The following is a 14,391-nucleotide window of genomic DNA, read 5'->3' as shown; positions in this document are numbered from 1 at the left end:
ACTTCCTTTATCATTTAATGCCTAAATCCTTAGTTATCACATCAATGCAGGACACCGGCGAAGATATCGCTTGGAATGCGGCTTATTCCCAGATACTTAACAGTTTTGTCAATCACTTCGCCACCCCGTACTATTAAAGAGGTTATTTCAGTAAATCATCTCAGTTATATAACTCCCAAATCTGAAAGTCCTTTGACATGACTATGCGATTCTGTATAACTATGCAGTTTTATGCCTAATATGATCATTAACACTCACCACTATTTATCTATTTGAGGGTGGGGTAGACATCGTATTACAAGTTACTTAATCTGTTGACGGGGTATTAAGTTGATCAGTTATAATGACTGTATAAGTCTGAAGGAGTTGGGACCGAGGTGAGTGGACTCTTAAAAACGAGACATGATGTGAGGAGAACGAGAGGGTTTAGCTAGGAAGATCTGTGCAGATGACAGTAGAGACAAAAGACATACAGGAGGATCATGGTTGTGTGCTAAATGATAAAGTCTGAAGAGAAAAACAAAACTGATTTTTAAAATTTCCTCGAATAAAGCTTTCGGCTAGCAGGTTTCTAGTAATTTATACTTAATCAGTGGCACCACACTGAAAACCTCATTAGCCAAGCTTGATTGTAGTCTTAAATTAATCTGCTAAATTGACTCCAGTCATGACTCTGCCGATCAGAACAAACTATAGATAAACATCAACATAGGATCAACACTGGATTAAAATCATCTACAAGCATTTGAACACAGTAATAGAGTACCACTCTATAAATAACGGGGTTATGTAGTCGTTTAATTGTTATAGAGTAATCTACAAGCATTTAAACGGATTAATTGAGTACGCTATTGTAAATAGTTTATTGATATTTCCGAGGGGTATATAGTCGTTTAATTGCTCTATAAAGTGCTTATAGCATAACAAGTTGGTTTAATTTTACTGAAGTTTGCTCATAATTAAACTTTGTAAGTGCAAATAGCAATGTCGTTGATTGGGCGATGTTATGAACCTGCAACTTTAAATAGCATGCTGACGATAAAGGCTCATATAATAATGACTTAAGTTACCGGCATTAATCCGCAATAAGTAAAGCACGATAACAACTTACGGTCTAATAAAGTTAACAAAAGATCGCATTATTACTGAGATTGAACAAAACGCGCCTTTATTTGAAAACAAGATATTTAATTAGAAATAGACGCCAGACCGCAGGACAAATATCCAAACTAGTCGCCAACGGATGACCCACAAATATGAAGTAGGGAAACATCTGCTTCATACGATCCATTTAATAAATATTCAATTAAAACCCGTGACAAAATATTGGTCAGTAGTGCAGTGAAGTAACAAAGAAGCAAAAGTGTCCGCGAGCCATTTCCTTTATTGTGATGCCCCAATGATCTCAACAACATTAAGTGTTATATGTATGATGATGATGATAGAATCTAACAATGTAGCAGGCATTATAATTGCAATACAATATAGTAAGAATTAATTGCAATACATCATAGTGTGAACTATTATAGGAACTGGGATTCAGTATCACACGTACCAATAACGCATTGTGTTATCAGATTATCATTAGTCGCGTTCCATGTCTTATGTCTCATGTTTTTGGAGGAATTATTAGTCATAAAACTTGAATAATTACCAATGAGTTACTCCTGATGAAACGTGGTTATTTATGTTTTTAACTCACGGCCGCGGCATATGCTTAACCGGGAAGAAATTAATAAACGTTACATTTTTAGATTCGATCATCAACCAAACCTAATACCGATATACTGTTTTCCCTGTTCAATCAGGATAGTCCTGGATAAATATCATTTGGCCGTAAGATAAGATATTTAAGCAGCATGATTACCTAACAAAAATCATTCTAAAAAATCTTAAGCAAAGGGAGAGAAGAATGTATGGACAATGTTAATTCAAATGCTTTTCACTCAACAAAAATAATCAATTTAACACGGTACCACATAACAATGACGTACCATACTCTGCAAGAGCTGAATTAATGCACAGCACTGCAGCTGCAATTAATAACTGTAAGCCATGTCGAGGCCAATCATTATCGAACGATGTCCAGAAAAATGTTTCCTAATTCATATGTATAATTAATCTCAATATTTCCTAAAAGTGCAGCGATCGGATCTAACTATAGAACAAAGCGGAAGGCTGTGGTTTTGTTGTCAAACATACTGACGTCAAGTTCAATTAAATAGGTTGCCAATAGTATATATATATATTTATTATTATTATTATATAATATTGTTCGGGATCAGTTCAACTCCAATTCCATGCAAATAGGAAATTTTCTGCAAATAAATGGCATCTAATGGACAACGATTATGTCTTATAATTACATATCAGTGCATGCTTACGTTGTTTGGTCTTGATCTAATTTTTTGCAGGATGTTACTGGTCTAGAGTCTAGAGGATACTAACTCTGCGTCTCAGCTACAACATAGAATGAATATCTATAACTTATGATTATTAGCATAGACCATTAGCTGCTTTTGATCAGACGAAATTACAAACTCTTAATAAAAGAGAAGGTAACTCGGTAATCTGCCGATGCGCATCTGGGGCACACCTGGGGCACAAACTCGGGCACACCTCGGGCACACCTGGGAGACACCTGGGGCACAAAGCACACCTCGGGCACACCTCGGGCAGAACCACCTGAGGCACACCTCGGCACATCTCGGGCACATCTCGGGCACATCTCGGTCAACCCTAAATTTAGAATTTTTCATCGGTATTTATTAAATACAGATAACTTTATGACTATACACAAAAATGTAATCGCCAGTTGGGCACGCTGGGTCCTTAAAGTTTCTGCAGATTAGTAACGCCACAGCTAATAGCGAACAAATCCGCTGAGAACTATCAAAAAATAAGGTTGAAGGAGACAGCTGGACACGATTAAAGAACTGAACTTGAGTTGAACTGAATAATTGAAAATGGAAAACCGTAGCAAACCGAGCTAAAAGTTTGGATAAGATTTAGTTCTCGCTGAAATTAATCATCTCTAAGAAGAGATGTAGAGGGTTAGAAAGTTGGGCACTCGGAGGTGCAGGTGGTCGAACAACAGATAATTAGAACCCAATATGCAGGTGATAATCGGAAATCAGTTTGCCATATTTATTAATATTCTATCAACTTCATACCCTCGGTGCAATAATAACATCCGTATAATTTCCTCGCGTATTCTCTCGGAGCTGTGAACTGATGTATGATTATAGTGTAATTACCGACTTGTATGAGACGAGTGGGTGAAATCTAGTCTTAATGACACCCACCTTGCACTATAGTCTATACAAGGCCTTATTCAAAGGCCCATTAATGAAGGGTCACAGCCTCGCTCATCATTCATAAAATATAACATTTTATGTTTTAAACAAATACAACACTACAAATCTATTACATTTTTTGAGAATAATGTAATGTAACGTGATGGAAATATTTTAAGCGGGCATATCCTGTCCAAACCCAGGATGCACTACAAGAAGAATTTGTTTTCACTTGTATGAATGAAAGGCATTAATTATCATGGCGCGGACAACTGTTATCTATTGGAACATTTCGTCTGATGAATTTAATTAACAGTGCCTTGATTTGAAATGTAAATTTAAAATTGCCTTGTTATTCTTGTTATTATTATTTTCAATTCGTTTTCAGAAACGAACAAGTGAACTGCTCCCAACAAAAGCGCTTTGAACGACTTGAACAACAAATATACTCACTTGGGTAAGTGCTTCATAGGGATTAATTTAATCAAGTTAATATATTTATTTAATTTCAATATATCACGTGTTTTTGGTTCATCTAATTAATTGATCCACAATGATTTCAGGATTTCTCAGAGGAGGCAGCAAGACCCAGTTAACTCCGACTCCGACTCTCCGAGCATAAAAAACCACCACCTGGACACCACCTCGCCACAGTTCAACCTCCCGGAATCACCGAGCTCCAGACTAAACGTTGTGGATAGTCCCACTTCTAGGCTCAGTCTCCCAGACTCTCCCGGCCGGCACAATCTAGCAGATCCTTCTTGTGGAAACACCAGAGCTAGGTCCCTCTCGGAATGTGGCAGGTGAGGGGGGAGGGGGTTATTTGGGTTGGACAGTTAATGTTTAACTTATTATAAATCTGGGGATTATTTATGCGGGGGAAACTGTTCTAGTGCTGTTAGATAATGTCGGCACCTAACATCATACCTACTTAGTGCTTACCTGTACCTGGCTAGTATGCGCTTGTAATATACACTTTAATAATATGAGGATATGGGTTGCTTTTCAGCGATCTTCAATCTTGGAGGGCAAATTCATATGACAATTTTATAGTTCCTGGCAGATTATAATATGTTAGGTACTTTGTCAGTGAAGCTTTCATTTTGTAAAACCGCGCAATCAATGTTATCAAACTTTGAAGCAAAGTCTCTTATAAGATAAACGCCGTTTAAGAAAATATCGTGATATCAAGGAGACCTGCTCTACATGGCTATTTGCCAGTCTTGTTAGATATTTAAAACCTTAAATATATCGAGCGACGACAAATGTTATCAAAGTAAAAATTTAAATACCGTTTAATAGTAACAAAATTATTTAAAAGCGTTGACAAAATCCCAAACTCATGAAAACTCTTTTATAAAGCATTGACGTTCAAGCAAGTTCGTCTTTAATACCCGAGTTGGAATACAGTTTATTTAAAGGTATTATCATCATGTTTGCCAGGTCCCCTCGAGCCTCTCCTGTCTACAGAAGCAAGAGACTCTCACACGGTCAGAGATACGATACCAGGTACAAGCCTCGCCGCTGTATGAGGGACGTCTCTATCACTTTCACAGTGAGTCTGTCTGTCTGTCTGTCTGTCTGTCTGTCTGTCTGTCTGTCTGTCTGTCTGTCTGTCTGTCTGTCTGTCTGTCTGTCTGTCTGTCTGTCTGTCTGTCTGTCTGTCTGTCTGTCTGTCTGTCTGTCTGTCTGTCTGTCTGTCTGTCTTTTTTTCTGTCTTTTTTGTCTGTTTTTGTTTTTGTATGTTTATCTGTCTTCCTGTGCATGTTTGTGTTTGTTTGTGTCTATCTGAGTGAGGTTAAGTACATGTATGCTTGAGTGACGCCTGAAGCCTGGATATCTTATCTCTTAGTCTCTTCACCTTGTATTACCCAGATCCTTCACATTCTGTTTGAAGGTAGCAGGCATGTACATGTTACTTGCATGCTTGTTTATGAATAAGGCTGTGTGTCTTTATTTTAAAAGCCTCATCACTAGTTTCTAACTGCCTTTGATTTGTTAGAACTCATCTTACTTTAGCGTTCTCACATTGTTGTTCTAAATCTGTAAATACTATTTTGTTATCCTGGATAGAAATGATTGATATTTTTGTTATCCCTTTACTTTTTTCTGTTTTTATCTTACTCTTTATAATCTGTTTAATTTGGCAATATTTTGTGAACGCAACAAATAGTTCATGTCTGGTTACCTTTAATTTCCATATTCTTGCTGGACTCATTACTTATTTTCCTAATTCTCTAATCGTTAACGGTTAACTTAGCCATACTCAGACAATCCGTACCAGTCTTAATTCTACAAAATAAATCGCTCATTATCATGATGAACAGCCTAAGTTCTCAGTATAACCGATTGCCAATACTAAAAGTCATACAGTCTACTAGATCAGCATAATTTTATTGTAACCGTACTATTACGTACTATACTATACGATTAGGTTGTATAACCATAAGATACCCCTACAACAAATGCCTGTACGAATGCCAAACAGCGCCATTGTGGCAGCTTTCAGTGGGTGGTAATGGTTAGAGCATGGTGGATTCAAGTAATTGTACATATGTAGGGCGTGTAGTTGTATTGTACTACCCCTGAGCCTCTACAAGCCACCTTATAGTGCCTACTAAGAGGGAGAGAGAGAGAGACCTGGAGCAGCTGAGGCGATGTCATTAGTTCTGCTTGTTGCCTTTATTTCCTGGTGGTTTTATCTGCTCCCTTGTTAACTACAAGTACACTCTTCTACACTTGTTAATCAGATGTCTGCGGTAGATTTCCGTGAGTGTAAACATTTCTCTGGATCATATTGGAATAATATTTTGAGAATCAAGGCCAACTAAGTCAAGTGGATTTCAGCAAATCCACAGCTCTTGTTTTCCTTTGTTTTCTGCTGGAATTACTCCAACTATAACATTCTAAAAGAACGAGTTTGCATTTACATTTTGCATGTGATTTGGGAAGGCATCCGTGGACTTTTATCTGAAGCACAAATATCTCTGCTGATTTGAAAACCCTGGAACCCTTTCAGCTTTCTCTTGATCTTTTTCTCAACTGAAAAACTCAACATTGCTACTCTAGGGGTTTCGTGGAATGCGAAGCTGTAGAAGCTATAAAAGGAAAAAGAATAAACGAGAACGACTGTACGCTACCTCTGAAATTGACCAAACGTTAGCAGATCAACTGTTCACCCCCTCCAAAATTGAGCAAAGTTTAGCAGACAGATTGTTCGCCGGCTCCGAAAACGAACAAAGTCTAGCAGAGCGACTGTTCGCCACTTCTGAACTAGAACAGAATCTAATAGATCGACTCTTCGCCACCTCAGACACAGACCACAGTTTAGTAGATCGACTTTTCCCCACTACACCAGCCGAGCCCTCAGATAATCTGACCCCAGTGATAGAGGACGACTGTTTCGCAGACCTCCTCAGTTCCCCAGACGGGTGTCTTGCTGATCGGCTCTTTCTAGAGCTCATACCAGACTGTGCTGTACTGTGTTACGACTCCTTCTATCAGGAGAGAAGTGAGAAGCAGGAGGAGGGGGGGCCTGTTAGGTCACCTTTTCAAGGAGTGGACTATCTTATTTGGGTGAGTTATTATAATAAATTATAAATTTTTGTAGAGTTTGAAAATCCTCATTTTGCTTCATAGATTCTGACAAATCTTGATTATTTAGTCGTTCGTAAATACCGAGTCTTGATATTAAAAAGGAATTTTATTTATTGAATAATTGCTATCCCATGCAACTCTTCAAATCCTCTCGACTCTTTATTAACAGGTTTAAGCTGCACATAACAGTTTATTTTGGAGTAGTTGTACCTACAGGATCTGCAGAATTCTATTTTAAAGCGAGAAGCTGCACGGTTAATAGCTGCGTGTCTGCGTAGCGTGCACAGCTGCTGTCAGTCCGTTTAGATTCTGCTAAACTACTCCATTTCCCATGAGAACCAGCTAAAACGCACTGCCGGGCCATTTAAACATTAACTTTAGCCTTTTAATCTTGATTAATAAATATAAGCTTGAATAATATTATTTCGACGTCACTAATAGTGGCTAAGTCTCTAAATGTTGTTATGAGAGTCTACCAGTACCACTACTAGTGGCGTAACGTTACCATCTGCCCCCCCCCCCCCCCCCCCCCCACTGAAAGTTTTTGGCGTCCCTTCAAAAATCTCTTAGGTCCTGAAAAAAAATCATGTGCTCTAGCTCGACTCGTACTCTAGTTCGACAACTCAAGTTCGCCAGAGATCACCCTTGTCGAACTTCGGTACATGTCGAACTAGTGTACGTGTCGAACTAGAGTCCAAGTAGCGTACCCTAGTTTGACACGTCACTACGTGTCGAACATCAGTACATGCACCTCGATCTGTGGGGACCCTTATTTGTTACTCCTGCACTGGAGTGTACACAGATTCTCAATCTCCCCACATGCTGCTCTCGCACTGGTGATTAGTTCCCGCTGTATACTTACTGTAGTTATTACCCTTGTAATTATAGCCTCTGTTAAGATAATTAATTATTCACATAATTGATTATTAGCATAATTGCTCTATATAACGAACTCCGGTGTGTTCCACGCTACTGTATGAACTGCAGGGTCCTTTCTGATTGTTGTGGACCTTCAATTATATGTTCTGCAGTGTGCAGTGTATTGTACGTAAGTCTGGGAAGTAAAGTCTTCTAAAGAGTCATTAGGGGACCTTGAAGTTCTTTGGAACCCTTCTGATAGTGATTATTTCACTTTTCCTGTATTATAGCTTATGGGATCTTATCTTTCAGTAAATTTTTTAAAATTTTCATTGTTTCGCATGGTTTTTGTGAGCTAATGGACAATGAATTTTACAATCCAACCATATTTTTGTAGTTTTTATTATTCAGCAAATATAACTGCCGTATCTTCCGCTCGACAGGAATTGTGACGTAAAACTGAGCTTGAAACTACAGTGAGTCGTGAGATATTGTTTTAGACGCTAACCTAGTCAAATTTACGATATTTGTTATAATATTAATAATATTGTTCATCCAATGAAACTAATATAAGTCAGAGGTCAGCTGCTCAGGCAAAAAAATAAACATAATATAAACGAAAATTGAAATCCGTCAATTCTGTTCAGAAGAGACTACATTTGGTTAAGATGTGATTATAATATTTTTCGTTAGTTTTCAAGGGCTTTATATCTCTCCCTCAAAAGCCCACTAGGAATTCACACACAGTGTTGTTGTTGTTATTTGAATACCCGTGCCTAGAAACAGGAATGATCAAAATCAGCCACGTGAGTGTTATCACGGTACATTTCTTGAAATATTTTCCATGTTTGTAATGGTACGAGTATGTGATTATCTCTACAATTGCAACATTCTCCCAATGCCTGCCTTCCACCAGATTATACCGGACACATTCCAGCGGTATAAATCTAACAGGCTCTCCTCGTGAGACATTTCCCGGTATTCGCCGAGTAAAGCTTTAATCTTTATTCAGATCGTCCCTCGTTAGATACCTACGATATTTTCATATCTGTAATATTTGTATACCTGTAGTATTTGCATACCTAAAATGTGTGTCTTTGAATTATTCAAGATATTAGATATATATAAATATAAGCTCCCCTTCATTCGATGTCAACCCTACAATTTTATTTATAGTTGGTACTATAAATAGATAGATAGATTTAGAATCGTATAATATCGAATCGTAATATTATAGTGATATTGGGGTCTCGTACCTAACTCCCGATAGCCGAGTCAGATACGACATTTTCTTAATTTTCAATTATGTCAACTATTTCTATTGATCCATGATAGATTTCGAAATAAACATCATCAAAATGTAGCATAATTTAAAAATATAAACCATCTTATACTCACCCCCTTATCGTCTCCCTTTGTACTAATCTGTGTCAACAGGTAAGACTAATTTAGTGTGACGCGTAAGTAAAAAGCTCATGACTAGCGCTACCTTCAAAGAGGGTGATTGTTAGCCTTCTCTCTAAACCCTTACAGGCCGCTTGATGTATTCAATGTACATTCTGTGATTCATAAGTATGTAGATCGACTCATTTTGAATATTATAAATATATCATAAATACGACTAAATGATGAATTTAAATAGCCGTTCGGTCCCCCTTCTATTCAAGTTTGATTGTTGAGCAATTCTGCAGTGTCTTCATTTGCTCGATCAATTTTGAATCAATTTTGAATATTCGTTGTATTATGAATGGTATTATAGTTGACTTTTCATAGCTTCGACTAATATAACGATATTTAAAGTATAAATCAAGAGGCTTGCATATAATGAACATATTGACACGGGTTCAGAGTTGAGTCTGTACGGAACCTAGTAGTTTCAGATCCTTGTTTAACTTGCCGTACAGCAAGGTCATCCACTACCTTAGCCCGGCGAGGCACATAACTCCCTCTACAACTCCATATCAAATGTTTCATATATACTAGCTAAGTTCACAAGATATATCCTTGTGTTTGAGAAGAGCTCGTTAGAACTGCTTCCTTTCCCTTCAGTATCCCACAGTCTCTCGAGTTTCGTAACTGCCAGAGAACTCTCTTAAACAATTACTAGACTCGGTGATTATAAATCAAGAGGCTTGCATATAATGAACATATTGACACGGGTGCAGAGTTGAGTCTGTACGGAACCTAGTAGTTTCAGATCCTTGTTTAACTTGTCGTACAGCAAGGTCATCCACTACTTTAGCCCGGCGAGGCACATAACTCCCTCTACAACTCCATATCAAATGTTTCATATATACTAGCTAAGTTCACAAGATATATCCTTGTGTTTGAGAAGAGCTCGTTAGAACTGCTTCCTTTCCCTTCAGTATCCCACAGTCTCTCGAGCTTCGTAACTGCCAGAGAACTCTCTTAAACAATTACTAGACTCGGTGATTATAGTATTATAGTATTATAGTATTAGTATGTTATATTGTAATAGTTCACGTGTATATATGTGAATATTACATACTGTGTTACATAATGTGTAACAAAGGGTGCTACATATTATGTATCGTCTTATAATTATTGTAGCTACGAGTAAAAACAATTCTTTGCGGTCTCCCTTTCCTTAGTGTTCAGAACTTCTTTTTTAAACTCATCTTATGTTGTTATCATAGCTCTTTCATATCTTCGAATAACGATCAAAAACAACAAAAACTAGAGCACAACTTCATCAGTACTGGACACTAGCTACACGTGCAGTTTTTAATCACCAACATTTCTCGTTAGAACGATTAGACAACGTTCTCAACCCGTTAACTCAATGTGGTGGACGCTTACACTAATGCTGCAACCACTCTAAACTTTAATAATCGTTATTAAAGTAAACCAGTACAGCAGTCTATATCTCTATATGTCTCCACTATAAGTGTGGGTGCTTGTCTCGAGTTGACTGTTACTTTGCTGCTGCATCTTCTGCAAGGAGTCTCATGTTGAATCTGCAGTAACTTCTTAATTTGGAAGATTTAGTTCAATACCACTCCCACTTTAGTTCGGCTTGTAAGATCTCCTGCAAGCTGGTATAATTGTCTGGAGCTGCATTTATCTGCAAGGACTTAGTGTTGGCACCTCACTAAGAGGTTGTAGTACCACACTTCTCATTTTAAGGCAGCTAGGAGAGTCCACGGTGGTAGAAGTTGTGGGAGTAAGAGATTATAACAACTTGTAGTTAGGTACCATGGTTCAGGATTAGTTTTTAGAGTTTAGAGAGTGTAGTAGGTTGTCTAACTCGCACCACCACTCCCACTCTGCAGTATTCTAAGTGGGAGTGGTGGTGCCAGGTTAGAAATTCTGTGATGTCCTGAACGTTAACCGAGATACCCGCCTCATGGAGACATTGCCTAAAGGTTTACTTTTAGCCCACGAATTTGTTGTTTTACAATAATCGTTATCAGTATTTGGATTGTGGAAGTGGTAGTAGTTTATTTTACAACGTATAAGAAACTGGAGATTTGAGCACCGCGTTCAGTTGTTGCTAATACAAGTCAAAGTGGCAGCAGTTAGGGGTGTATAATGCTCTGATATTAAACTGCAACCCAGGGATGGTACTGGCGAATCAGTTTGTTTTGAGGAACTGTTGTACTTGTAGACTGGTCGATACATTTGACATTAATGTGGTTTCAATAAATATTACTACATTGGTAAAGCTCTCTTTTTCTCTTTCTTATGAGAATCACGGAAGTAGTCGACTGGACGGGGTTTTGTGGCAAACAATCAGTTGCTATGGTTACCAACCAGTTACTATGGTTACGAACAATTAGCGTTGTTAAGCGGTCCTTGACTGTACTTCCGATACATTGTCTCGTTTTCCCTTCAGAGCTAATTCAGTTGCTACTATTCTCATTTCACAGCTGTGCGATAATTTAACGTCAATAGCAGGGTCCCGGCTAGGTGGGCCTAGTTTCCTCCTCCTCCTGGTGAATGTTAAATTGGTCCATATCCTCATGTTAATGTTTTGGTAATGGGACTAGTTGGGTTGTTATTAACTTGTAACTATTAACTTGTTGGGTTGCTAATTGTTATTATTAGGCCACATTATACGGGGTGGCCTAAAATATGTGGCTCCTCCCAGATCTTTATATCTGTATCTAAACTAACATAAGTTGAATTATTAGGTTAGCACTCAATCTGTCTAACTTGTTTAGTTATGAATGTTTCCGTTTAGGCGATGTTTCTATGTCGTTATTCTTAGCTTATGAATTTGTGTATGACTTCAGGAAACTGGGTGTTTCCCATCCAAGAAATAATTCAGCTTTATATGTGTATTGTTACACAATTTGGCAAGGAATCAGTCATGAAGTTACAAAATAAAATTTGGTTTGAAGATTTATCAGTCGTCGTCGACAGTCAAGCAATATTTACTGCTGATAACGTTTTTTGTTTTTTTTGTGCATAGAATTTTTAATAGCATTTATTATTTTCAGTTTCCAAGCTATGGTACGTTATGTACACACATAGAAAACCTGCACATAGTACCAATTATTCCGTTAATGTAATAATATATAAGAGGCACGGTCATGCTTGCCAGCACTGCAATTCCGATGTTGCTTTGTTTAAGGGGGTTTTACACTGAGTTCGTGGTAACAGTATGGAAATCAAAAGTTTCATTTATTTGGGTCAATCAATAATACCTCCCAGATAGGTGGTAATGGTTAGGTACGGCGTACTATATATTTTGGTATATTTGGTACTTTTTAAAGACTTGCAATCTTTAGACTGTTTTCATTCAATCAAGATATTTTTTCCCGTTTCAATACGATAACGCTACATCTCCCGATCTCCATTGCTCAGCCAAAGTCGATTAATTAGCCAAGCCAATTAATTTGCACCATATTCACCCCATACAACAATCAAGCAGCCTCTACATCTGGCTTCTTGACTTCCGGCACCCAAGCAAACCACATCTTTAACATTATATAACATTATAGAGTTATAAATATCAAGACGTGTCCTGTAAAGCTTTGCAATGCTCATAATATGCTAGTGTGTTCTTTGGAGGTATATTCTCACGGTTATTGTGTTTACTTTCAAGCTAAAGCAAATAATGCACTCTGCACCGCTAGCATTGCTGTTACTAACAGTCATGTTGTGGCAGCTGCTTGTTTTTATTTTGCCGGGCAGCACACTAGTGTTAAGGAAATAGGATCTGCAGGTGTTGTGGAATGTTTATGTTTACTCCATACAGCTGCACTGGTAGTACACCGTTCATTTCTTTTCGTCTGATCAAATTTCTCTCTGGACTTTCCGTTGATTACTTCAAGATTTGTTCACGTGATAATTGATGCTCTTAATCTCCGACGCTCAATTTTATGGAACCATTCCCGTATAAGAACGCAATTTTAGGTACACGCCTATAAACAAGTATATACTAGGTAACCTCAGATTGTATTTTGGAACCACATGTTGTAGCTGATCATACCCTCACATTAATAGAGACTATAATTATACGGTTTGTGTCAGGTGGTCCCACTGAAACCTCACCACATTCCATAAGTAGTACTACCCACATTCCATAAGTACTCCAGACTTACTTACCTGAGTTTAGATCTTATTTACTGATTTAGTGTTGTTAGCATTTCGTTTGGAACAAGTATTTCTAGCTTTAAATCTGTGGGTACGACAGGTACGTGGAACTAGCTGTAACTTTAAGATGTGCCGAGAAATTAAGTGGACGATAAAAATGCCACCTCGTCGGCAACTATTAGAGCATATCGGAATCAATTTTGGTGAACTTCAAGGTGATTTTATCAATTAGACTAGTTCATTTCCAGGTCACTGGAGCTATTAGATTACTAGAGGCTGGTTAGTGAGAGGTAGATCAAGTGATCGTGGTTTTTCAATTTGTCTTACAGAATACAGCAGCTGTCTTAATTAGTCATTGGTGGTGGAAGTGTTCCAGTATTTCTGCATTTTACAATCCAGCGCCCGTTTGAGTTCCTGTTGAATACATTGATGTGTACATGAATAGTTTCCCTTATGGTCTGGAATCAAGTTTGGATTGGAAATGGGAGCGTCTTAAAAAGGTAAGAAGTCTTGGTTTCAGAGGGATGTCCTATTTCAATCAGTCCTATTTCTTTGTAATAATTACAGTCTCTAGCACGCATATGTATTCTAAAAATGATTCCTGTGATCATTATCTGTTATTCAACGGGTATTCGAAATCTTCTCTCAAAGAAATCTTATATGGATTATAACAGTGGTGTCGCTCGGGCGGTTATATCCTCTATATTGATCCCAGGGCTTAATATCACGACTCTAATGATCAAAGCCTTTATAATTATCAATTTCTACTCGATATCTTTACTAGTTTTCGTATTACAGTTGATTTTGTTCGCCCCCCGTAAGATTTGTAGGTAAGCTGATACAGCTGTTAAAATCATAATACGGCAACACTAAAATCGATTCTGTTTCGAATGTTTTAACGGAGTCAATGTATTTGACTTTGTAGAACAGCTGTTTTGCAGGTACTGCACAAACGGTTGCAGCTGAACACTTGTCACACAACGGTCGTTGTTTTAATTACTTTTATCTTAGATTCAAACCTCACAGAGAACTACGAACTAATGGTGAACTTTTTTAGTCCTTTAGCTTTGTTTTGACT

General features: G+C 37.8%; 1 protein-coding gene across 2 annotated transcripts in view; it reads left to right on the top strand.

Annotated features, from left to right (window-relative positions):
- The window catches only part of LOC134819725 (ras and EF-hand domain-containing protein-like), a 60,611-nt gene that overhangs the window by 35,445 nt on the left and 10,775 nt on the right, over positions 1–14,391 (top strand). Inside the window, exons 6-9 of one of the 2 annotated variants that reach the window (XM_063829823.1) lie at positions 3,685–3,753; positions 3,860–4,099; positions 4,740–4,851; positions 6,366–6,872. In XM_063829823.1, the coding sequence (XP_063685893.1) occupies positions 3,685–3,753; positions 3,860–4,099; positions 4,740–4,851; positions 6,366–6,872 (928 nt within the window). The remainder of the gene's footprint in view (positions 1–3,684; positions 3,754–3,859; positions 4,100–4,739; positions 4,852–6,365; positions 6,873–14,391) is intronic. The other variant, XM_063829824.1, reaches the window with a different exon arrangement.

This window comes from Bolinopsis microptera, chromosome 8 (assembly GCF_026151205.1).
Source record: "Bolinopsis microptera isolate Bmic1 chromosome 8, MBARI_Bmic_1.0, whole genome shotgun sequence".
In the NCBI taxonomy this organism is placed as follows: Eukaryota; Metazoa; Ctenophora; class Tentaculata; order Lobata; family Bolinopsidae; genus Bolinopsis; species Bolinopsis microptera.
Note: the sequence above shows the minus strand (reverse complement) of the source record. Positions and strands in the feature narration are given on the sequence as shown.